This window comes from Perna viridis, chromosome 2, assembly GCF_037379345.1.
Source record: "Perna viridis isolate PV_CMFRI_1.1 ecotype Kerala chromosome 2, ASM3737934v1, whole genome shotgun sequence".
Lineage (NCBI taxonomy): Eukaryota > Metazoa > Mollusca > Bivalvia > Mytilida > Mytilidae > Perna > Perna viridis.
The window spans coordinates 25,413,280-25,440,567 of NC_142446.1; the positions used below are offsets into that span (position 1 = coordinate 25,413,280).

General features: G+C 35.7%; 4 protein-coding genes across 4 annotated transcripts; 3 read left to right on the forward strand and 1 right to left on the reverse strand.

The window, feature by feature from the left end:
- Positions 1-11,218: 11,218 nt before the first annotated feature.
- LOC148624222 (uncharacterized) lies at positions 11,219-13,337 on the forward strand. Its single transcript, XM_088566794.1, has one exon. It carries the CDS (start codon positions 11,245-11,247, stop codon positions 13,309-13,311), a length of 2,067 nt encoding a protein of 688 aa, XP_088422920.1. The 5' UTR covers positions 11,219-11,244; the 3' UTR covers positions 13,312-13,337.
- A 235-nt stretch (positions 13,338-13,572) lies between these two features.
- LOC148624223 (uncharacterized) lies at positions 13,573-16,393 on the forward strand. The gene is made up of 5 exons (XM_088566795.1): positions 13,573-13,737; positions 14,099-14,202; positions 14,824-14,903; positions 15,148-15,304; positions 16,081-16,393. The coding sequence occupies exons 1-5, from the start codon at positions 13,611-13,613 to the stop codon at positions 16,225-16,227; spliced, it is 615 nt and encodes a 204-aa protein (XP_088422921.1). The 5' UTR covers positions 13,573-13,610; the 3' UTR covers positions 16,228-16,393.
- LOC148624224 (perlucin-like) lies at positions 16,238-20,726 on the reverse strand. Its single transcript, XM_088566797.1, has 5 exons — positions 20,629-20,726; positions 18,434-18,525; positions 17,615-17,711; positions 16,793-17,024; positions 16,238-16,298 (listed from the first exon to the last, which is right to left on the reverse strand). Exons 1-5 carry the CDS (start codon positions 20,669-20,671, stop codon positions 16,268-16,270), a joined length of 495 nt encoding a protein of 164 aa, XP_088422923.1. The 5' UTR covers positions 20,672-20,726; the 3' UTR covers positions 16,238-16,267.
- Positions 20,727-21,259: 533 nt separating this feature from the next.
- Positions 21,260-26,550, forward strand: LOC148624225 (perlucin-like). The gene is made up of 5 exons (XM_088566796.1): positions 21,260-21,416; positions 23,488-23,576; positions 25,090-25,186; positions 25,472-25,703; positions 26,475-26,550. Exons 1-5 carry the CDS (start codon positions 21,359-21,361, stop codon positions 26,491-26,493), a joined length of 495 nt encoding a protein of 164 aa, XP_088422922.1. The 5' UTR covers positions 21,260-21,358; the 3' UTR covers positions 26,494-26,550.
- The last annotated feature ends 738 nt before the right edge of the window (positions 26,551-27,288 follow it).

Sequence of the window (27,288 nt, forward strand, 5' to 3'; positions counted from 1 at the left end):
TTTAAAAATGTTAGAAATATTACCCCTACCCCTAGAAAACTGGTCTCAGTATCAAACATAATTTTCATTCACACATACCGACACTGTGAAACTCATATTTTAGGCATTCACAATTAAGATAATGATTTACTCAACATATCTGATCAATTCAGGCGTTTGAATTTCTTTATGAATTTTCCCTTTTTATGAAAAAAACCACATTATTGTCACCTACGCCCTTGAAAGTAGAAAATATGTTGGATGCATCGATAATGAAAGCAATCATCCGCAACATGCCCAGTGTACGCCGTTTATATGTTAAAAATTAACATTTTGGTTCATGTTGAGGTTTTTTTTCATGGGTAGGGGTGGTAATTTTTGCACCAACTTTACTTGGAAAAGTTCAAATATTAATTACCTGGCCGATTTGAAAGCTTAGACACTATACAAATCTACTGTATCACACAAAAGCTTGTTTAAACTACGGTATTCTGAAATTCTTTCTTGAAAATTAGTTTTGGTGGTTTATTAATGTAGAAAATAAATTTAGTCACGCTATAACTTGTAGATTCGAATTTATGCAAATTTTCGCGGGAGTCGAAATTCCCATGTTTTTGGAATTCAAAAAATATATACTGACTAGGAAAATCGCCACAAGTCATCAACAGAGTCCCAGATGTATGAATTGTGATAATATTGAACGTAAATAACAAATAAGCCATTTTTTTACTATAGAATAAACACTCTAGGGTAACTGGATAGATTACCCAAGTGTATTTCGTTCAGCATTTTTCTAATCGGCGTTGTGATGTCTATTTTGCCTTTTACGGACTGATTTGAAGTTTACACCGGATCGAAAAGTTTCGGTGTCACACGTCATCATGAAATTTTTGTCCACATCACGTAAAGAAGAAACCACATCACGTAAAGAAGAAATCACCGCACGTAAAGAAAAGAAAATGCACATAAAGTATTAGAGATCGACATAACGTAAAGATGAAACGACCTCACGTTATAAGAAAACCACTTCACGTAAAGATAAATCCACATAACGTAAATAAATGTTGACATAACGTAATCATAAAACGACAGAACGTAAAGACAAAAGTACAGAATGTAAAGACGAAATGACAGAACGTAAAGACGAAATGGCAGAACGTAAAGACAAAACGACATAATGTAAAGATGTTCCTACATACACAATGACCATATGTAATTATTAAACCACAGCAAGTAATATAAAATTGACAACACGTAAACGAATGTGTATCTCATCGGACAGTTTAGGCGTTCCATATATTGCAATCAGGCCTTATTGCACCAACGCTTACGTTATCTCACCTGAAGCACAGATACTTGGGGTCGGGATTTTTCTTTTTTGTCTTTGGGGGGGGGGGAATTGTTAGCAAGAGGCTCCCAGGAGCCTGAGTTGCTCACCTAGTTAAATTTTTGCCTTTCAAGGGCAATAACTCTAACAAGGAATTGTCCGACAATTTTGACTCCATTTGATTCATTGGAGACTTTTGTAAGTCTTATAATAAGGATCATTTATCTGTGTAAACTTTCATTCGATGGAACTGTTGTCACTGACGAACCATGTGTGAAAAACCTAGGCGTATTTTTCGACCAATCTCTCACAATGGAGAAACAAGTTAGTGCCATTTCAAAGTCTGGTTTTCACCAGATTAGAAACACTGGATGCATCCGCAAATATATCACCGACGATGCATGCAAAACTCTCGTCAACTCGCTAGTCACATCCCGTTTAGATTACGGAAATGCGGCGTTGTATGGATTTCCAACTATTTTAGTGAATAAGCTACATAGAGTGCAAAATACGTCAGCCCACTTAATATCAAGAACTAAGAAAACGGATCATATAACACCTACTCTCAACGATTTACATTGGTTTCCAGTGAACTACCGCTGCCAATACAAGATCTTATTGTACGTTTATAAATCACTCCACGGTAGTGCTCCTGTATATTTACAAGAACTAGTAAGTGCATACCAGCCGGTCCGTTTTATGGCGATCTGTGAACAGTTGTACCATAAAACCACCACGTGTTCGAGCCAAGACCTACGGCGAAAGACGTTTCGACGAGGCTGTCGCAACCTTATGGAAAAGTCTACCAAATGACCACTTCTATGTTTTAAGCGGAATGTCAAAACTCATCTTTTCAGACTTGCATATGACTGTTAACTGTTTTATGTTTTACTGACTATTTATTGACAATTTGATTCTTATGTTTTAATCTGATATTCAATAGATTCTCCATATTTTTAAGTCTATATATTTTTTTTTTAAATAAATGATATTGATCCTTGATATAGATATACTTTTTGTGCGTATGCGCGTGCATGATGTGTGATAGCGGTTAGTGGGTAAACGTGTGCGTGTGTTCATGTGTAATGTTAAGCGCTTAATATTTAATTGTGTTAGATAGGCGCTATATAAAAACTTTGTAATAATCATTTCAGCAGTTGAAAGCTATTGGCTAAACATAACGGATTTGAAGATGTATTCAAAAATCTGCTGTCTGACCCCATTGTTCTATTTCTAAAAACGGCAGCCATATTTTTAACCGATCAAAAATCCAAACAGTTATTTTGTTAAGGATACCATATAAAACAAAAATGTCAACTTTCATTGAATTTTGTAGAATAGTTTATGAGGACATTTTCTAAAGTAATAATATCAAAAACAGTTAAAAACGTCAAAAAGGGCAATAACTCCAACATGGGTCAACAGTTTTCACCAAAATTTGACCACAGATAGATCTCATCATGCTGAATACTTTTACTCTCTACTGAATTTGGTTAAACCTAACCGTTTTGGAGATATTTGCAAAATCTGCTGTTTGACCCCTATGTTCTATTTTTAGTAACGACGGCTATGTTTTCAAACAGATCAAAAATTAAAATGATCATTTGTGCGGGACACCCTAAGGAACAACCATCTTGAGTTTCATCCAAATCCATTCAGTAGTTTCAGAGAAGAAGATGTTTGAAGAAATTGTTAACGACAACGATGGACGACGATAGACGACGACAGACGCCTACGACCAGGTGAGCTAAAAAGAAGATAAAATACGAAATTATGTGTTATAACAGCAAATACTGCATTTGTACTATCCATATGGAGTTTTTTGATATACGGGGGTCGACTGGTATATAGGACGTAGAAGGTTAGCAACTCCGTCATCCAACATATTATTTTCATCACCACATCGATAGGAAATCCCATCATTTGTATATTATTAAAGCATTTGCCTGGTCTAACTATCACAAGAAAACCCTGCAAAAATCCTTTTGAATTGCATACAACCCCATTTCAATGCCAATCATCCGACACGATCGTGTCATTTTATTATTTTCAACCACCGAGCAGTCGTTTCAAACCTGAACGAACGGAAGTAGTCAGAGTTATTTTTAGAATTGGAAGCGTAATCAAGGGAACCAAGGTTATAGCGGTAATCAAAAGAATGCAATCCAGGGACAAAGACCAGACATGGAAAACAGACATACACAACAAAGAACATGAAGTAACTAAAATCATACATACAAAGTAACAAAACCAAATGAGCAACTCAGACTCCACTAAAAACTGGGAGCATGGACCAGGTGCACGGGTAGGGTAAGCGTCCACTGCTTGTCTAGAAACATCCACTGAGTTGCTCATAAAAAGTCAAGTGCGGGGTAGACGAAAGAGGAAAGCGAAACTATGACACGTTGAACAAATCAGTTTTCATGGCACAGATGGATAAACCGTAACGATCTACGAGTTCATGATGATGACCATAAAACTTTGGTAGTGATGACTTCAATCTTGTAGCAACATAACCCTGTTTCAGAAGCCTATTTGTTAGAATTCTAGCGCGATAAAAAAAAAGTCTGCGTAGTTTCGGCAAGCTCTGGCATAACGTATGAGTTGTGATAAGAACACTCCATACGCAGGTGCTGAAGGGATGTTGTCACAGAGGAAAGGAAAGTTGACAATTCTGAATGAAAAATCGCGAAGAAGACTTCCGAATGTCTAACCTCTAGACGGTAACGCTAGAGAATTGCTATTGTGGACGAGGACCAAAACAGTGTTCTGAATTTAACTGTGCATGACCATTATTTGATGATTTCAAGACAAGCCGGCTGTGGAAAAACTTAAGTTGTTAAAATAATGTCAATGATTTGAGATCAATAGGTAATCAGAACATGTCATGCATTTTTGTGGATCCAAAAAAGGGGGTAATTACCCATTATTTATCGAAAAATTTTGTTAATTTCATGCCGAATTTCAGTTTAGCAACAATGAGCGTGCACTTCCCCTTTTTTAAACTTCCCGGGTGAAAGATTTAAAAACAGTTGCTCCCATATGACTTAAGAAATCATTGTAATTAACCCATTTGAGGACCTCAAACATTTCACTACAGCATGAATAATTTCATTTATTTTAAATCCTGCCCCTCCCCTCATTGCCCTCTCATGGGATATAATTTCACGTTTGGCAAGCATCCAAATCGGGCTGAAGCATTTTTGAATACCAGAAATACCAAATATACTAGTTAAAAAAACAAAATATAACTTAGGCACTGTTTCAAATATAAGTACTGGAAGGGGTCTGTGGTTTTTGCTGAATATCATATTTTTTGGCATGAAACTTATATGGAAAATATTCATTTTATATTGACAGTACTCATTTTATGGTTTATTATTCTATCTTCACTATCTTACTATAGGCATTTAACTTTCATTTTGTACAATCTTGTGAATAAATATATCTTTTTTTTTCTTTTCTTTTTTTCAAAATTGAAATCAGAATATTTGTGACAACAGAAAATTAAATTTTCTCTACTTCAGACTCCAAGGTGACATTAGGTGTGGCATTTTGGTGGTTTAAATATATGATTTTAGCCATTTATAACCTCAGCACTTTATCCATTCATATACATTGTACATGTTGTAGATGTGTGAAAAAAATAGTGAGGAGGGTTTAGAAGCAGACTATGTAAATTGGTTTAAGGCCCTCTTTTGTACAAATGTATGGGATGTTGTGGATAATTTAAATAGAAATATCAGCCTTTAAAAAAATGCCACAGACATTCAAAACCAATGTTAAATTTAAATTATTGTGGTTGTCTAAAATAATAAAAATAAAAATCCATCGAAACTGACTCACAGTTAACACTTTAAAATCAATATTTCAACTAAATCTTGTATCAAACAATTTTATCAACTTCTAAATAGCCTGAAAAATGTTTCCTATACTATAGTGATTGCTTTGCAGCTGTATAAAATATATACAGTGGCACTGCCAGTATTATTTGGTTTCAGAACCAACATAGCGTGTATGTATATTCAGTATTTCACAACACTGTCATTAACTTAAGAATCTCTATTTCATTAAATCCTGTAAATCTTCTTCATAATTTCACAAAACTTAGTTATTTTTACGTGTGTAGTATTAATGCCTTGATACTTAATAAAACCCCACCCTTTTAACAAATGTTTAAGTATGAATGTGACTAAAATTACATTTTTTTTGCACATGTACAAACTTTACTTTATTGGCATGAAGTCATAAACAAAAAATGTTTTAATTAAAAATCATATACCACTACATGCAAATATATATATAGCAAAACTATAAATCGTCGGAGCTCCTCATGAATGCACTTACATGTACACTGTACTTGAACGTTTACATAATGTCTGTATGTATAATGTAGAGTCCCTGAAACTTCATGTTACACTAATGGACAGCTAATTGGACTACCCCAACTCAATAGATTCCTCAATGCCATCTGTTTTGCAACAAAATAGCTTGCCAGACAACCTCTAGCACTGCTGGAGTAATAAACAGATCATCCTATTAGGCCTAAAAATATGTCCTGTTTCTGGTCACCATATCGACTCTCCTTCAGAACCCTACCCAAAAGTTTTTATTTGTTATTTTGAAAAAAAAAAATTATAAAGTCTACCGATTGTCTTTTAGAAAAAAAGTAGAAAATAAAGCCATAGATGTTCTATCCTAGATGGAAAAACAGAGAGAAATATTGATTGTTTATATTTATTCGCCATTACACCTGAATGCCAGTCTCCTCAACAAATCTGGCCGTCTTCTGTAGGTCTTCCACAGGTCAATTTAGTTTCTCTGCAATGGGGTTGATCTATCCCATATTTCCTCTCTCTGTGCCTGGTGTAACTTGCACGTCTGCAGAAAGTGTTCTGTATTTTGCTCTGCTTTTCCACAGGGACACACAGGTGATGGCATGACCTTCAAAACTCTATACACATGTTGGTTGAGTCTGTTGTGTCCTGTCCTGTCCTGAGCCTGAATATTGTAGTTTGCTCAGATCTTTTTAGTTGATGGTAGCTATCTTGCTTCTGAGGGGTATTGTGCAGAGACTTGAGACTTGATGATGGTTTTCATCTCTGTGTAACAGACAGAATTTTCATCTTGATGTTGTTAAGCGCCTTCCTTTGCTAGCTTATCTGCTTTTTCATTTCCGATGATTCCACAATGTGAAGGTACCTACTGTATGGCAGTTTTAAGGCTCTTGATGGAATAAATAGCTCTTTCAAGTTGTGGTACTTTGTTGTTGGACAGTTGTTGTTATCCACTGTATGGCAGTTTTAAGGCTCTTGATGGAATAAATAGCTCTTTCAAGTTGTGGTACTTTGTTGCTGGACAGTGCTTGTATTACGTAGAGGGCATCTGTTAGCAATACTACTTGCATATTTTCTGCGTTTTTCTTGATGTGATTTGTCGCATGGATGAGTGCTTCTTTTTCTTCAGCCTTGTAGTTGGAGCAATGTAGTCCTGTTGGTATTGCCATTGACTTTTGTTCTCCATTTGGGTATTCTATGTAGATACCGGCCATCCTTTTGTTGTCACATCTGTGGCTGAACTGTCTGTGTAAACTCTTGCCCACAATTCTGATGGATACTCTTCTTCCAGTATGCTCATTGACCATCGCCGTCAAAACAAAAACATCCGAAGAGCCGAATTCCAAAAGGGATTAGGCTGTGGACTAAATCTATTAGTTTTTGCATATTTGGTTCATTGTATGCTAAGTTTGGTGTCACTATGACTTATTCCACTAAAAAAATTAAAAAAAAATAAATCCCTACCTACCGACCCGACGAAATTTTAGAATGATCGGAAACATAACATTATTTTTCGGCCCAGGAGATTTCTCATCAATTGACTGGCGTGCACCATTAAGTTGACCTACCTTTCTGCCTTACATGAACTTGGAAGTGTTGATTTTATCCCAAAAAGTATTTTGTTGGGCCCAAATTCAGCAAATGCTGTAGGCTGTACAATATATAGCGTACAGATTACTAATTGGATCAACTGATCATGGATTAAATCACGTGATAATGAATTTAACGAATGAACGTGGTCACATGACAACTAATTTCCCCGAATACACCATGACCCACATTCACGGGTATGACTATGTCCGGGGACTTTGTAAACGCTTCAATGCTTTACACCGTCCGTGAGATACCCCAAATGATAGCCAAGGGCGTTAAGAAACCCCTCTGCCCGTCATGTATTACAAATACCACATATAAGTGCAAACCGGGTTTAACAGTATTGGGTATATATTAGCACGAAAATGAAAATTAAACCAAGTATAGGATCATGTGGATTATTTCCACAAAGACAGTCGAATTATCTGCTCAAAGCAACGATGTCCTAGCTTTGTAATGCACGAAATGAAAGGCGTAAAGGATATACGGAAAGTGCTATCATTTTCAACTTTATTGTTATAGTGTTATTTAATAACAAATGTGAAACAATGATAGTACAACAAGTGGCAGGAAGAGAAATTCCGGATAGTTGTAGGGGCCTGATAGACCTAAGATCGGTCCCCTCGTGTGTTTTTATTACCATTCAAATCCTGGTTCCCTTAATTTCCTAACCAATTAGTATTTGAGCATAAGCCCCCTCTCCTATTTACAAGACTTGCCTATGACATCCTGCATAATACTCCAAATAACAGTTTGTCACATGATAGTCACATTTAGGTAATTAAAGTTTTATTAGATAACAACATTATGGATTGCTACGCAAGGAATAGTCGCTGCCCTTTATACTTTTTTTGGGGCCCCCCCCCCCCCCAACAAAAAAAAAAAAAAAAAAAAAAAAAAAAATTGTTTCCGTGCTCATTTTGCGGCATAAACGTACAGAAGTCGGCGATTTGGGACAAAATGGCTAGACTTTCGTTTTGTCACATTAAATAAACAACATAAACAACATCTCAATGATTAACGATTCTCTGTAAAGCTTATATCGTGTCCTTTGATATAAAGCATCTTAGTTAATTATACTTCTGGAGATGTAAAAATGTTTTCCTACGGCTGCCTTTTTACACATTATAGCTTTAAATGCAAACAATTCAGCGTGGGACAAAATGGCTGGAATTCCGGATTTCTTGATTAAATTTATGTGTAGCCAAATTTCCTACGCAAAAATATACCTATATGGAAAAGGCAATGTGTACTCCAAGGTGGTATGCATAATTTTCAAAATGTATTTACCATTTCTGGCTATTTCATTTTCTATCATTTTGGTCATTTGAAGTATTTTCCGTTAATAAATTGACATGGACATCAAATTTGCTGTCCCGGAATTTTCAAAAACTGCCTTTTAAACTAACTGATGACAGAACCACCGATAACAAGTCATGATATGTATGAAGTGAGCATGAATCCAATACAATTTGAACCCTTTTAAGGCAGATTTTAAGCGGTTTCCAGCAATTGGAACATTGAATAGAAGTGGATTTCATAACGTCAGACATCATGTTTTCAACATTTTTCTTTCATTTTCTGCGGAAAAAATAATCATTTTAGGTTACAGACCACCAATTCAACCAATGAGCATTTGGAACGTAGGCAAAAATAGTCCTACGCAGAAATTACCCCTGTTCCTCATAGTGCTGTGAAAAAAGTTCTCATCTCATTTAAAAAATTTAAACAGTTTCTGAAAGGAAAAACATTTCTGTACATTTTATAGGTGCATTTTGCTTCTTGTGATGTGAAGCCTAATCTCCATAATGATTTCTAAATATACCCCTATCTTGTGAAAACACTGGGATTTCCCATGCTATTTATAGACCCTTCACTTCCGGTGACCAGCACTGCACTGCAAGTCTGCTAACCCCACATGTCATTCTGAGGATTGTGAGCTGACATATGTAGAATCATGCTGATATATAGTCCTCTGCAGGTTAAAGTTAAGGTAAAGTCCAGAGAAGCCATTGAATATTGTGAAATTAGCATAGAAGCCTATGGGAAGTGGAATTAGTGGTTTTTAGCCTTAAAAACAAAATTGCAATAACAATTTACTTCACTTTTTGAATCGGGTTCGTGTTTTTGTTTTACTTCCAGGCATTTTTTTTGTAAATAGAGACAGTTTCTATGCTGATTTTAGTCGCGATTAAAGATAGAATTAAGAGTTTGTAGCAATAGCGTACGCAACGTACCTCGAACCCATACTTGGGACTCCGTAAAAAAGAGGATCTAAAATGGTGACACAGAACATAAAAACGTATGTAGCAAAGCAAGGTGCATGCTAAGCTTTCTAAGACGGAACTTACAACACTATCCACAGTATTGTCGTAAATCAGCCTACATTACATTAGTACGTCCGATCATGGAGTACGACTCAATTATTTGGGATCAATGCACCCAAAAGGAAATAAACAACTCGATGCCATCCAGAGCAGAGGGGCAATTTCATTATGAGATTATGTAAAGTCATTTAATTTGCATTTTTTTCTTCACTTTATCGGATGAAAACGTAATCAATACTACTCCGCCACACGAACTGGCAAGTTATTATGTGATACACCCCGAAAATATTGTAGCTGAGTGTTTGCCTGTCTGTTTGTCCCCGGCGATTTTAGTGGCGGTATCGTCTATAAAGTGTTCCATTATATGCCCTATTTGTGGAATTCAAATTTCGTACAATTGCTACGGAATAACTGACTTATTGTACGATTCGCCCTTTCTAACGTTCTTCCTACACTCGTCCTTCAGCATAGTATCCGTTTCTCCAATTTATGTAAAACAACGTGTTTACGAACCGTGGCACGTGGACACAACATTTGATTTTTTTACCGTAAAGCTTGTATTGACTTCCAATGTTTGGCTAGATTTTGTTCTCACTTAACCATGAACCATTCCTAACTTTCTACGGGGTTCCTGTTTTGTAAGGACAATTTAAAACCCATATATAGTGACATGCTCGACATGCTGTCTGCTCGTCCGTCCCAAGCAACCTTCAACTGTGACCGCTAAATGTATAAAACAAGCACACATTCTCCGTCACATGGTCTATGCCATCGTGCATTTTCTATCCGCGTTTAAATCTTAATGACTTTCTGTGGGGTGTGTGGGATGGTCCTGGTGCAGAACAGCTTGATATGTCATTCGTCAAGTATGGGTGACCACCTTCCCAACCGCAACTCCTCTGAAATCGCTAAATTAGATTGAAACATTCACAAATTATTTATCGCTGGCTGACATTTTATGGTCGTGGTCATTTGTCAACAATGCAATGGGCGACAGTTTTCTCTGCATGTAACTGCATGGATCAAAGTTATATTTGACCATATGGCTCCTGGGAATGATTCGGATTATCTTTTGACAGTCAGCTTCGCTCACAGTCGGTTTTCTCATTTTCTAACGGCATCTTCGTGAACAATGATATCGGAAAGTTTTTGTCGCACCAAAAAGAGACCAAGTGGTTGACGGGGAAATATATACTCAAAGACTCTGAACCAGTGAAGAAAATAATATCATTTGAATACCTATACATTTTTATCTTATATCTATGTTTTACATCATGTACAGTTTATTTTCCGTAAAGAAAGTTTTAATATGTGTAGACAAAAGGAAAGAAAAAACATTTCTCAAAGAATGACCCTGAAGACAATTTGTGTTTGAGAAACGCTGATGGATGTTATTTCGAGTTTTATAAAAGAACAAATGCGAGTGAAAAGAAACGCAAAAATATTTAACAAAGTGATATTTACATCCATGTTCAGTTAAAACAAGTCAATTATCGAGGAAATAAAAGGGATTAAATAAAAAGATTCATTTTATTGAACCCCGATGCTCTAATTACAGACAAAGCAAATATTGCCATCGATTTGTCTGTGGTAGCTAACTTCCATTGATTAGTTCCGTTTTCCAATAATTTATTCATGTATACACATAATTTCAGAAGAAGATGGCACGCATGAGTTTTTAATGTGTGTAGAAATGTCACGTTATATGAGAGCAGAGAGGAAACAGTTTTCGAAGAATGTTCACGATTTTATAATCCGTCCGCTTCTGCGTCAGCGCCAAACCGGAGAGCTGTGTGATATAACCCTAATTATCAATGGAAGTAAATTCTGTGCACATCGAGCTATTCTTGGATTATGGAGTCCATATTTTCTATCAATGTTTACATGTGAGATGAGGGAACGAACTTCGAGTGAAATAGACTTAACTGAGTCCCTCGTGCTAGACAACAATGATGTTTTCGGTCTAGTTTTGGATTATATGTACACAGGTTCGTTAAACATTTGCATAGAAAATGTGGAAAGCATACTTAGAATATCAGACTTTTTACTCCTAGACGACGTTAAGGAATACTGTAGACAATTTTATCTCGACCTTGGAAATTTAGATTTAAGCAACTGTCTTAGAGTTCGCTTTCTAGCAGAGACGCACAATTTACCAGACGTTTGCAATGCCTGTCAGAAAATGATAGAATCGCGCTTCCATGATTATTTAATCTACCACCATGATATACTAGAGTTACCAGCACAATACTTTTTCCAGATTTTAGAAGACCCAAGAAATGTTCTACATTCAAATTATTCGGAACTGAAGAAACTTATCCAAAGATGGGTTGACTTTGACCGCGCCTCACGAATTGATTTCCACGAAGACCTTAGTGCATGTATCAAGCTATGGGTCTCGGATACAAGTGATTCGCCGAGTACAATGCTTTCTTTCGGGTGCATGGATTTCTACAAAAGTGAAATAGCAATGCAATCCTCTCTAACAGAAGTTAGCCGTAAAGTTAAAGGCTTTGTTTTGTTTTCACGAGTGCGTGGCAATGTAATGCATAGTTCTTTCCAACAGCACGAGGAGTTAAAGCCAGTTTTATACTGTGTTGTGTGCAATCAGGGAATGAAATATATTAAGATGATCGTTTACAGTGTTTTAGACAGAAAGTGGTATACATACCCATTACCTGGTGAAAGACTGTCCCACTTAATTCCAGCAAGACAGACAGTATGTAGTATAGTGTCATATAGAAGTTGTCTTTACATGTATCTGTGTTCTAGTTTTCCATACCCGACTGATATGATGAAGATAAATATTTTAATGATCGATATGTTGAAAGGGTTTCCAATTCTGTATTCGTTCCGTACAGCCGATTATTATAACCCTAGTTACCGGACAACTTTAACTAACTATCGCTCTGTCCCACCTGCATTTGTTGTGTGTAACCATCATCTGTGCATAGTTGGTAATCGTGAAGGCACGGGAAATATATTTCTCTGTAACACAAGTAATCAGCAATATAAATGTTTCCAGATTCCAGGTGCTAGATTTATCAGCCTAGCAAGAGCTGTTGTCAAAAATGATAGGTTCATATTTCTGTGGTTTCGACATAGAACAGGACCATCTGAAGAATTCTGCATCAAGAAATCGATCGGTTTCGTTATGTTCGATTCTAAAAACAAAGTTTTCAACTCATGGGAAATATCTCCTCCGGAAATATCATACGATGACTTTTCTTTGGCATACACATTGTGTGTCCGTGATGAGACTGTGCTCATCTACCATCCAGGGAAACCGGCGCTGGTGTTGGATGAAGTTCGTTACAAATGGGTGACATCCTTAAGAAAGGTGCCATCTTTAGAATCAGACAGTCAATCCGACTCATACTGTTTTCAGTTACACATAGCAACTAACAACGGTATATTCGTTTTGGAAAATAATGCACCTTATACTACCTCGATGAATGAAATCAATGAGTCTTACCCTCAGCCTTCTGTACACGTCCCACCACCGATTGATAATATATCATTAGTAACATCCGGATGCTTGACTAGCCAAGACTTGGCTGGGTTAGAAGTCTTCGACAGATATGACGAATTGTACGCCAATTCTCTTCATGTTCCAATTAAATTATCAGAACCAGAGACAGAGGACAGTGGCACATCTCCCTCAGATCGAGATTCTGATAATGATTTTGAATACGATGAAGATATATATGATTATGACTATGATCTTGTGGGGGATTTTGGGTTTTAGATGCACAAACTAAGTATATACGTATAGTTCCCAAAATCAAATAAATTTTCTATTAAAATGGCTTTTTTTCTGAAGTCAGCCCTCGTTGTCTCCAAGTAAAAATCCATTTTTACTCGAATTCACCAGCACCGAGAAAAAAGAGAAAACACTGTCAAATAATTTATAATCATATTGCTTCAAAAAGTCCATAACTTACGACATGATACTATGGTGGCATATTCAGTAATAAGCTATCGCGTTTTTTTTTTTTTTCGAATGACGTCATTTCCCAACAACAACAATACATTGGTCCTATAGAAATGGCACAGTTGATAGAATTTTTATCATCGCCTTTTGCTGACGGGAAAAGACTCGCGTTACCGGAACGAACTAAGTATTCAAACATAATCAGTCATGATTCGCTGCCAAGGCCAATGACAGGAGAAGGTATAGATAATTTGAAATTTGCTGTAGTTTGGGGTACTTCGTTTGTTCGTTTTTAGCTATAAATATTCATATATATAGAGATGTTGCATTGACTCGCTGTTCTCTCGCCTTGTTAAGTTACACCACTTTAATGGGTTCAGTATGGTAACAAAAGTAATCATCTAGTCTTAAGCTCAGAGAACAATAACGCATTCATAGACAAATGTAGAATTACTTTATCTCTCTTATTAGTTACAAAGTAAAAAACAGCAATTTCACGGGCTTTAATTTGACACATCGAATTGACCACAGGAAAAGATGTTAAACAATCAGCGTTAGTCCTTATATCTTGGCGAGAAGCTCATTTCATATACTTACTCAGATAATCAGAAAATGCGAAGTCCGGATCCTAGTGTGTACGACTGCTTACATGAATGGCCATCAACTGACACAAAACTTATACCTGTAGACATGGGCGCAAAGGAGGTAACTGGGAGAAAAGAAGTCGAATGACATTCTTTAGTTTGAACATGCAAGTTTTTAATTAAAAAAAAGTTTCAGTTAAAAAAAAGGTTCATCCGGAGTATACGGAACATACGGAAGCCGAGAACAGCCACGGCTTTTTTTATTTTATGTTTTTTTTTCTTGAAAATTCAAGATTATAAGTTGAAAATTCAAGATAAAAAATTCTAAATTCAGGATAGTTGAAAATTCAAGATAGTTTCTTGAATTTTCAAGTTATTTTCTTGAATTTTCAAGAAACTTTCTTAAAATTCCAAATTATTATCTTGAATTTTCAAGAAAAACCCCGAAAAAACAAAACAAAACAAAAGAACGCGTGGCCGTTTTCGGTTTCCGTAGGAACAAGTAGTTCCTGGGCGTTTAGATCTTGTACATCAAGTTAATTAGGGAAGACCACTTAATTTTTACATATATATGAAAATTAATAGTTTGATTCGATGTATGTGCAAAAAATAAATGTTTTAACCGTTAACATGGTGGAAATTATCATTTTAACCCGAAGAAATTTTTCAAACCCTCTCTTAAAATGTGTTCTTTTCATTGGAAGATCGTTAACTGATAATGGAAACAATTTCGCTATTACAGCTCATGATGAGGTATAACAATGATAAACGGCTGAAGAGACCAGTTCTCAACCAGTTTTCTATCAACGTTGATACACATCCGTAAGTATGAAACTAGGAAATTACATATGAGAATGCGAATCACTTCGTGTAATATAAAAGAAAAATGTTCTACATTTTATTGTTTTAAAATTCAATTACGATCTATTTACAGCGGCAGAAAAAGGTTACTTTCTACAATTTAAATCGTGATTGTCTTTGATCTTCAGTCAAATCTGAGTGTCCTTTTCATTCGGCACTATTCTTAATTGAACTCAACTTAACATTAACTTTGTGTTATGTGCAGGGCATCGTTAGACCTGGTGAATGCTTTAAGAAGAGCTGAACGTCTACCAAGTGCGTATCTTCACCAAAACATATCAACATTACGTATGGCACTCAGTTTCCCCGATTCTTTTATTTTTGATCGAAAAGTGGGACAGAAAAGGCATATGTACATCCAGGTAAAAGTTGACGTTCATATTCCCAAAGTAGGACAGTACTACAAAAAGGACTCTTTCTCACCAACCGAGCGCTCGTGCCTGTAACATTTGTATTTTGAGTCAGGATAAATTTCTGATGCCACATTACTTAAATCATAGTCTGTAAAAGTATCTAATGTCTCTAATGGTCAAAATATCATTAAATAAATGCTTAAAAGCTGGACCTTTCGTAAAAAATAAAAAAATATGTTACCATTTTGGAATTAGGTTTCTAAGGTTTTATTGGGATTGATTTTGGGGGTTTAGATTTAGGAGTGAGGGCCTAAAAAGAGACAAGAAGCAAGCATTTTCATGAAGTCCGTACAATAAGTTGACTATAAGTGGATCTCTTTGAAAGTGTGCAGGGTATCATACCACCAAAGGAAAGCAGGAATTTATTTTGGGGTTGTGACTTTACCTCTGTTAGGAACGAGAGAGTAAAAAGGGGACGGAAACAAGCATTTTCCTGATATTTTTGTAGTATCTTGAGAAAAGGGGAATGTATCTCTGCACTAGTGCCTTATCCCAAAAGAATTGAAGGTTAGGATTGGTTTTTCGTGTTGTAGCAGGGACTATTTCAGAATTAAGGCCCAAAATGAATCACTTCAGTTCTGGCTAAATTATTACCCTGTGTCAAATTTCGAACTTCAGAGTTGTATCAAGCTTCAATTGTGAGTCCATACTTATCGAAACTGTTTCGAAATGTTCGAACTCTGTGGTCGTTTCAAGCTACAAGAATGGAATTTTCACTTTTCCAGACACTAAAGGAGGTATTTACAGAGAGAAACATTGGCATTGCACCAGATACAAACTGCCCAGAGGAACTAACTAGAGAAATAGGGAGAAGGATGAAAATTAAACATAGGGGCCTTACTTCTAGTTCCACTTCGTACTTCGATAAATGAAACAAGCAAAGTTAGTGACAATTTTATTGTATACAGATATTTATCCAATGATCTGTTCTCCGCTTACAGCTCTGAAATTCAAAATCTAGAGATTCAACAAGTTATGTATAGCAGACGAGCGGCTATCGTAAAAAAATGTTAAACAAAATAAAACATCCACGACAGACATGATAATATTCCAATTACACACCCAAAATTTGGTATTTGCTCTTTTGTAACAGGTAGCAATTCGTCTGATTGAACAATACTCCTTAAAAAAGATGGATAAGTTGAATATGCTAAAAAATAGGGAAATAGGAGGTGCACGTCTTCAATATACAGTTGTGTGTACAAACACGATGCAAAGTTTGCATAATATGGGTTTAACACAGTCATTTTGAATTACGGATTACTCAAAATAGGTACTGCCTACGCGTGGCGGGGTTGAGTAACTACACCGTTAGTGAAGCGGGTAAAAAACACGAACATACCTTACCAACTCGACTTGACAAAATATTTCATATCCCATTTGAGTCTAAATAGAATTAATTGCCCGTATCGAATTAAGACCTCCACATGAACTTACGGTCGTTCACATAGGAAATTGTTTTGTATTTCACATCGTTCGTCATTCCAGTTGTAGTTTTCATGATGTAGGAGGTCCATGCAGTCCTCCCCTAGTCTTCCACTTGAATTCGGTTCCCCTGGAAACCAATGTTTAAATTCTTGGCTATTGACTGACACGTCTGTTTTCACCCATTTCCATTCTCCTTCTACCAGCGCGTCTGTTGCACCAACCCACACACCGTCTGACATACCTAGAATAATTTTTTGACAATTAATAGAAAGCAGAAAAAATATGCACCATAAGCATTGTTGTTTTGTGTGTGTGTTATTATGATTATCGAAAACACGCTTTTAACCATATAGTCTAAGAGTCAATAACATTACTACGTGGCAATCGAACACCGAACCTGCATGTCGTTTTAAGTAGTACTCCAGCTAAGAATCATGCAAAATGTGATTCATGGATGAAAAGCCTACATATTTTTATTTTTGATATTTTGTTTGAATTGCCATAGTTAACAGAAATTAAAATTTTGGTAAGTAATATAACCCGTGTTCTCAGTAGAAAAAAAATACATAGAATGCACTGCAAATTTAAAAAAATAAGGGAGATAACTCTGTAAATGATACTCAAATACAATAGAATCTATTGGATTTTCAGTGTTGATTATCTTCTAAGAGCAGACAGATTGGAATGAATAATTGCACATTTCATAATAAAGATCCATAAAACAACTTAATTACAAAAAATAAAAATATGTAGCTTTTTTTTGGAGTGTATCACATTTTTCAGAATTTGCATGATTCTTACTAGGACTACTACTTAATACAATACATGTACCTTGCTTGAATTCTCTCCGTAGTAACCCCTCAATGAAGTTTTGTTCCCTTGGCGTTTCTATAACAACAAGGTCTGATCCAAACACTTGACAGTACATCTGAAACCATACAATGGTAAGACTTTGAAAAAAAATATATTAAAAAAAAACAGTGCTCAATGCAAACACGTGGTCGTTAAACATGAATAAAGATATGAATAAACTTGCATCTAAAGCTTAAACAAGTAAAATGAAATTTTGGTTTCCCATCAGTATATTACAAAATCGTGGATTTGACGGGTGTCGGTGGAGTATGCAGCAGTCAAATTGATGACGAAAAAATTTCAATTATAAACGTATTGGAACTTCAATTGTGTTCATATCTCAAGTCATACGTTATGCAAGAGCTTTACTTTTTATGAACAACTCAGCGGCTGTCTTTAGAAAAGCAGAGGACGCTTACCCTACCGGTGCATCTGGTCCATGCTCCCAGTATTTAGTGGAGTCCGAGTTGCTTATTTGCTTTTGTTACTTTGTATGTATAATTTTCGTTACTTTATTGTTCTTTGTTGTGTATGTCAGTTTTCCACCTCTGGTCTTTGTCCCTGAATTACATTCTTTTGATTAACGCTATAACCTTGGCTCACTTGATTACTCTTTCAATATATCAGTGAAAACTGTTCTACTAAAATCTTACAATATACGCGCGGCCTGTGCGCGCGTCAAAACCGAGGGCTGAATTTACTGCGTCATATCCAATAAAAATCGACCATTTTAACTAAAAGATTAGTGCTTTAAGGTTTTTATTATTGCTCATGGACATCACTATAGAAGGAACTTACGTATGCTTCTGCCCATGTAGCTTTTGTAGAGGAAAACAATTTGTAACAGGAGTCGTCATGTCTTATATAGCCATTTGGACAGTCACATAAAACTGAATAGAGAAACAGGGGATACATTAAAAAAAAACTAATAATGACATTTAGAAATACAATATACGTCTTTCTGCGAAACAATTTATCTGGATAAAAAAGTATGAAGTAGGTAGTCAAAGAATTGCGGAATTCATGAATATATATCTGCAATGGATTTATACTGTAAATAAACTGAAAAAATCGATAATCTGGAAAAAAGAAATTAGCCCCTACGTTCCTAACTTGGTACAGACATTACCCTTCGACTTAATATACACGGGCATTGCGTTCTTGGCTTTTATACAGGCATTGCGTTTCTGGCTTGGTGCAAACACTTCTAAGTAAAGTCAGGGGCCTATTTAACGAATCTATTTTATAACTTAAAGGTGTCTTAGGAAGGTGCTATGACTAAGAGGTGTCTTAGGGAGGTCCTATGACTAAGAGGTGTCTTAGGAAGTTCCTATGACTAAGAGGTGTCTTGGGAAGGTCCTTTGACTAAGGGGTGCCTTAGGAAGGTGGTATGATTAAGAGGTGTCTTAGGAAGGTGCTAGGACTAAGAGGTGTCTTAGGAAGGTGCTAGGATTAAGAGGTGTCTTAGGAAGGTGCTATGACTAAGAGGTGTCTTAGGAAGGTGCTATGACTAAGATGTGTCTTAGGAAGGTCCTATGACTTAGAGGTGTCTTAGGAAGGTCCTATGACTAAGATGTGTCTTAGGAAGGTCCTATGGCTTAGAGGTGTCTCAGGAAGACATATCTTTGTCTTAAGTCTGTTTATGGACATCAGACATATCCTAATTCTTATCCTAACATTTGGACAACGAATATGATGACTTAGGAAGTCTAAACTAAAATAAAGTTTCATATAAGGGAAATCGCATGCTTAAATACATGTGGTTTTTCTATATGTTACGATAAGACACTTAATAAAAAATTTTCGATTTTGCTATGTTGTACCTTTTTTTTCATTATTTTCCTTGCTGGGACGGAGTGAATACGAATGAATATGCATTATTATATTTGACTTTGAAACGTTCACGAACAAAATTTGTTATTGCCCGCAAAAATGTATACCCACCCCCATATATTGCATGACTATATTCTCAAAATTGATTGACGTAAAATTCATCACCACTGTATTATGTGTACTTGCCAAATTTACTTTGCATGCATGAGCTGCTTAACTATACTTATATATCGAGAAATTTTGACCTTCAAAGGACATTGTCAAATTCCTAAAATTTTTAGCAGATAAAAATTAACATTTATAATTTTTTAAGTATCCTCCAAATTTCAGTATGGACAGCGGATTTATAATTAGTTTGATTAAACATGGTTGACATCCTTATATTGTAAATACAGGTGTAATGGACAAATTCGTTATTTGACCATTTGTAGTTTTATGTCAAATGTTTTTTTTAACATTTCATGGGAAATAAGTGTTTACATCATAACAAACATTTTGCTTATTGCAAATACACGTTTCTATTATGACTTTGCAAATTGAAAAGAAAGATGCTTCGTGAAATATGATCTACCTTAAAAGCTTAAATAGTTAGCTACTAAGTTTCTTTTAATTTTCTAATAGACCTATTTTTAGTTTCAAAAGCGTAGTCTGCGTAGTTTCGCCAAGCTCTGGCATAACATATGAGCTGTGATATGAACACTCCATACGCAGGTGCTGAGGGGATGTTGCCACAGATGAAAGGAAAGTTGGCAATTCTGAATGAAAAGTCATCACGTTTGTCGTAAATTTAGGTCAATAGTTTTCCCTTACCATCGTTTTCTAAGTGTAGGTCAAGATATGAGGCTGACTTCACAGTGTCTGCAAAGTCTTAGAACCATTTATACTAAGAAAATCTGAAGATAGTTCCATTGTGTTGCCCTAAGACGTTCCTAAGATGGTCATAACTTTTGGTCTTAAAAGATGACTTAAAGACATATTTTAGGACAGTTTCGTTAAACAGGCCCCGGGTCTCACTGCCGTCAATAAGAGATCCGATAGAAGTTCGTGTTGCGCACACGAGAGTAGAATCGTTAATACAAAAAACTCTTAAAAATACCCGTTACAAGCTACTTATATGTAGTGATATGTAGTGTGAAGAAATATCTCATATGTTGTCTTACCAGATGTTATCAACAAAGCCACGACCAATAACGTCGATAACATGATACATGAACTTTCCCTGTAATCTGTAAGAAACCAATAGATAAGCCGAAGTAGTCTAAAACAATCAGAGTAATGCATAAGTATATGTCTAAGGCACCATTGGGGTGGGGGCTTGGATTATTTTGAAAAAAAGGTAAAATTATTCCAAGTTTGAGAAAAAATAAGCCAGCCATGGGCAGAAAAAAAATATATGATTCAATATTTTTCTTAATACTTAATGTAGATTTAAAAAAAAAAATATCTTAGGCTAATGCTGAAAAAAAAATATTTTTGCGCTTATGCAAAAAAAAAAATAACTCAACATAAATTCAGCCCCTCCCCCCCCCCACCCCAAGAAAAAAATGGTCTGTGCCTAATCAGTATCAAACAGCTGCATAGAATAGTCCAGTATTCAATATTGCAAATGCATTTTTCTTATTTTCTTTGCATGAAATTAATTTTATAAAATTACCCCCGTTCCACGAAAAATTGAGAATGTACAATATTTTAAGTATAGCTTTACTGGTACTTGAAATAATGAATTTAATGTCTACTGATGTACATAGATCAAATTAAAATATTAGCGGTAATACTGAAGCAACAAAAGCGTTTTCATGCAAGTGATTCTCTAACCATAACTATAACCATATTCACTGAGTAGGTCAAGAGTAACACTGATAAGGATCAGACAAGATTAATCATGTAACAATGAATCTTCAAATTTGGTTATATTTGACGATAGTGCTTGGGTATACTTTGCTGACTAGTAAGTACTCTTTGCTATTGATTTATAAATAAACTGACACTAGTCACGTACAAATGAAGTAAACTAACACTACTGACACTAGTCACTTACGAATGACGTAAACTACCACTACTGACACTTGTCACAAACGAAAGAAGTAAACTGACACTACTGACACTTGTCACTTACGAATGACGTAAACTGCCACTACTGACACTTGTCACAAACGAAAGAAGTAAACTGACACTACTGACACTTGTCACTTACGAATGAAGTAAACTGACACTACTGACACTTGTCACTTACGAAAGAAGTAAACTGACACTACGTATTGACTTATTGAGACAATTAAACAGGAACGAATGGGGTTAACAAATACAGTATTAGTAAAGGAAAAATGGAGTACCTCAGCACCGGATAGGGACGAATGAATTAAACTGACACCAGATTTAGACAATACTAATTATAAGTAAATTGACAAAATGATTGACAACTGGAATAAACTGACACTAAACATTAATGAAGGAGGTAAATTGACAACAGAAATTTATGAACAAATGTAAACTGACGACAGGATTTGAAAAAAAAAGAGATTTCAGGCAGAAGTTACCAATTTAACAAACTAATGCAAAACGATATCAAACGGATGAGTAAATCATCTACAAAAGGAGTTAAAGGTTGTTGTGCGGATGGAGTTAACTGACCGATTGAATAATCTGACGAATTAACGGATACCAGACATTGAAAAGACATAAAAAGTTTGAATTGATCCTCAGATATTGACAAACTTACGGTGGCAGAATGCAGTCATGAAAAAATAGTAAAAAAAAATACTGTTTCATTCCCACAAGATACATATATTGTTCCCTCAAGATACTTTGTCGTTCTAACAAGATACATATAACGTTCCCTCAAGACAACATATCGTTCTTACAAGATAATACGACATAATATCTTGTGGGAACAACATATTGTTTCGTAGGAACGACATATTATCTTGAGAGAACGACATAGTATCTAGAGGGAACAATTTATGTATCTCATGGAAACTAAATAGTATCTTTAGGAAACGACATATTTTCTTGAAGGGACGAGAAACCTATCTTGTGGGAACTACATACTTTCTCGAGGGAACAACATAATATTAGTTATCTTGTGGGAACGACATAATATCTTGTGGGAACGACAAATTATCTTGAGGGAACGACATATTTTCTCGAGGGAACGAGAAACTTATCTTGTGGGAACTACATACTTTCTTGAGGGAACAACATAATATTTATTATGTTGTGGGAACGACATAATATCTTGTGGGAACGACATATATTATCTTGTGGGTACGATATAGTTATCTTGTGGGAACGACATCTTATCTTGTGGGAACCACATATTATCTTGAGGGAACGATATATGTATCTTGTGGGAACGAAATAGTATCTTGTGTGAACTACATACTCTCTTGAGGGAACAACATAATATTTTTTTCATGGCCACATTCTGCCACCGTACAAACTGTTGGTAAACATGAATCAAACATTTTAAAAGAGGGGTTGTTTACAACTGTTTACCAAGTCACGTGATATAACTAGGGTTGTTTACAACTGTTTACCAAGTCACGCGATATAACTAGAGTTGTTTACAACTGTTTACCAAGTCATGCGATATAACTAGGGTTTACAACTGTTTACCAAGTCGTGCGATATAACTAAACCAACTTTGTGACGGTTCATGCTCCACGAACCGCCAAGTGGTTTATGAACAAGCGTAAGCTCTCCGAACTGAGTTGGTTATGCAAGAATAACTAGGTCAAAATTAAAACAGCATCCGAATTTTATTATCGATTCCAATCCAAATTAACCTTTGATCATTCGTCAAAACTTTATTTAACAGTGTTATTTTAACCACGGTGACGTATATACCAGTCGACTCCCTATGTTAGATAGTATAAATGCAGTATTTTCTGTATAACACATGGTTTCATGATTTATCTTTCTTAAAAATAAAATTCCGACCCAACGTACCTGTGAATGTAAGCGGAAAAACGATCTATGACAATGCACGCATGATGCTAAATTTTCATTTTATTTCATAGTATCTACTACCTGTCCGGACGGATTTACTGAAAATGGCGGCAGCTGTTATCTATTCTCCGTTCTTCAAGTTTCATGGATACAAGCAATGGTACCGTATCACCTAACAAATACAAAATTTCTGCTTAAAAGTGTTCTAAAACTAAAACACGGCCTTATTACTCATCGCTCGCATAGATGTATAAGTTTCCATAGTAAATCCACAAACAAGGTTTGGTCCTAATAAAAAATATACTTTCGCCTCCCCGTGGTAAACAGGGAACAACAGATGTAATAGTGACACCAGGTTAATGAAAAAGACTCACTGCTATAAACAGGCACGCAAACGTTTTCTGACATGAAAGTCAGAGGCACTGTTTTGTCTGGACTCATTTCTTCCCCCCCCTAGAACCAATATTTCCGTCATTATTTCAAATTCGTTAATGAGATTAAAATTCGTATTTCTGTCAGTTTTTTTTTGGGTCTATTCATCGTAAATATAACAAGGAAATGCGTAATACCACCATCTAATAAAAAATCGACTCTGGTAGTAGCATCGAAACTGACGAAAATACGAATTTTAAGCAAATTAACGAATTTACGGAAATACTAATTTTCTGGAAAAAAGGGAGTGGTCAAAACCCCAAGTGCCTGTCGCGCAGACATTTAAAAGTTAAAAGACGCGCTAATGTGCTTCGCCTGGTCACAACTTGAATGAAAATTGATTATAACCGTGGTTTCGACTAGGAATTTCTTAACAAAAAACAACAGCTTTTATATACACCACTAACACCAATCATGATAGAAAAGTCTTAAAACTCATCATACATCAAATCTAGACTAGAAACCGCCAATTCAATGATTCATAATTTCAATGATACTTTTCCGTTTGGTCTCGAGTTTAAACATAATACTAGAAACCATATTACCGAAATCTAGATCTAAAGTGCTATCAAATTATCACCAAGGCATTAAGTACTGCTTACCCGTTTTTCTTTAAATATGGCCATTTCAAGGGGCCTATATTTTTGTGAATTTTTTTACCCTATGGTAAACTAAGACAACGAAGTATCCAGGCTTCTGTCGGATAAATAAACTTTCGGAAGATACAAAATTTGTATAACTCGGCAACAAAATTTGCACTACCGGTACTTTCTTGTATGTGCCGGTAACCTGTTTCCGAAAAAAAAAATGATTCTATATTGGACGTGATTGTATTTTCTTTTCAATTGGAAAAAGCAGTATTTTTTTTTATCTTTGACAATTTTTAAACAGAGAATTTTTATTTTAAAAGACTTAAACTGCTGAAGTAAGTTTAAATCAACTAGCTTTGTTCTTTCTAAATGTAAAACAAGCAATACAATCTTCATGAGCCATCCCCATAAAACTGAAATTAGAACTTGATGATACTCACTAACTGTAAACGTTTGAAAAAAGATCATTTGATATCTTCTAAATGTATCATCTGGAAATATTTGGGGAAGGACAGGCGGACGGACGGACTTTTAGTTTCTATACTTAAAGTCGTCTTCGAAAACGATGCTACCTCGAAATACTGCAAGAGACATTTTAAATGATTATTAGTTTTTAAAGAACCACATCGATCCGATGAATATCTTTTACAGAAATTCTGTGAAATATACCACGGGGAATTGGCAGTTGTAGATTCAGAAAGTGAGCAACTTTTTCTTGAGAAATACCTCAATTCTACGTGGAGGAATGGTAAGTTAATACACCAACTGCAATTCATTTCGTTAAAAAAATAATGCATTTCAATATCTCCTGTGTTTTAACGCACTGATAGTATCTTATCAAGTAAAAAGAGATAAATATTAGAAAGCTTTAAAATATCGAAAACCCATGGGTGGCCTTGAGCTGACATTTTTCACCCCGGTTGGGTTGTTGTCGCTTTAACATTTTCATCACATCCATTATCGTTAAAATACTCACCAGACGAAATTCATGTTATCATCAACCGTTCCAGAAATATTTACATTTACATTTCAGCAAATCAGACAGATGGGGTTTGGATAAGTGGTACAGACCTACTGGTGGATGGTGAATGGATTTGGGCTAAGTCCGGTCAACCTATTGATTATTTGCGGTGGGCGCCTGGTCAGCCTGACAGCCAACATATGAATATCGGCGGTGAAGATTGCATTGCATTGTCAAGAAAACGTAACTTTATGTGGGATGATGCACCATGTGCATACCATATTAACTTTGTTTGCGAAAGACCGTGAGTATAAACTTAGGACGCTCACTACTTGTTTATTGCGTGGGACGAGAGAACTCTTTGTTGATGATGATCGAGACATTTTATAAGCCAATTTAATCGAAGACGTCTGCGGAAAACGTTCCATAGCTATACATGGATGAATTGGATATAATTATTATATATTTTACCGTGGCTCTACATGTATCAAAGCTCCACACAGCGACATACGTTCGATTCTCCCCTGCCGGGACTTTTAGTGATTTTTTTCCAGGACGGAGAGGAGGGTATACGTGTGTTTTATGATAAATGCAACCTTTGTATCTGACCCCGAAACTTATATATTCTACAGTATGTAAATAAGATGCACCTTCCGAAAAGATAGTCATCACTATCCGATTTACTTAGTATGGCAGTTGAATTTTTAAACAAGAGAGCCGATCTTGATTGAAACTCGAGTGCATGAAAGAAAACCACGCGTTAATTAGTATTTAAAATTAATAGTAAAGGTGCCCCATTAAGAGTACTCAAACAAAATTTACCTTAATTTCAGTAAAATTTCACTAAGAAGGTCACTTTTATGCAAATATAATAGGATTTCATTCCTTTTCCTCAAGTGATGCGTTTTACGATCATGACGAATCAGTTATTGATCTCGGGATGTTTAAAAGATTCCGATTAGTCTGTCACCATGCCGCACTTCGTACGTCTGTAAACACATACTTAAGTAAACATAACGTCGCCCCAATGAGCTAGTCAACTTCACTGAAATATATGTTTCCTTTGTACTTTCAGATCTCTTACTGTGAAGTAACCTTCAGCACTTTGACCATGAAGGAACGAAATAAATATAATAAAACAAATTGTTGTACTAACGTATCAATCATATTTATTATAGAATTAAACGCTGTTTTTCCAGAATTTATCCATGTGTAAAATCGACCATTCACCCACAAAACAAATAAAGGGTCGAAGGACTTTTATGTCAGTGAAAGGTCCGATTTTACACATTCATAAATTCTGGAAAAACAATGTTTAATCCTTATAATTCCAATCTCTTATAATCCCTAATCTGAAAGTTTTTTTTTCTCGTATACTCTCATTCTGTGAAATTGACACCCGAAATCAACATTGCAAATGTCGGCATTCAAAATTTTAAGTATTTACTGGCTACTGGTAACTATATTCCTTCAAAATTACTGTTTTGATTATACAATGCCGAAAAAAAAAATGAATGGAATAAAGTAGATAATACCGTTTTGACCCTCTAAAACTGGGTGCATGGACCAGGTGCACCGGTAGGGAAAGCGTCCTTCGCTTTTCTAGAAACACCCGCAGAGTTGCACATAAAAAGTCAAGTACAGGGTAGACGAAAGATGGAAGGAAAACTATGTCATCCTTTTCAAAGGAAAACTTTTGTAGTGATGACTTCAGTCTTGTAGCAACATAACCCTGTTCCAGAAGCCTTATTGTAAGAAGTCTAGCGCGATACATAAAGTCTGCGTAGTTACGGCCAGCTGTGGTACGATCTTCGAGTTCAGTTAAAATTAGTTAAAATCCCGACTCAAAAACATTCTACATCGTTGTTACTCAAAAAAAAAGACGGTTT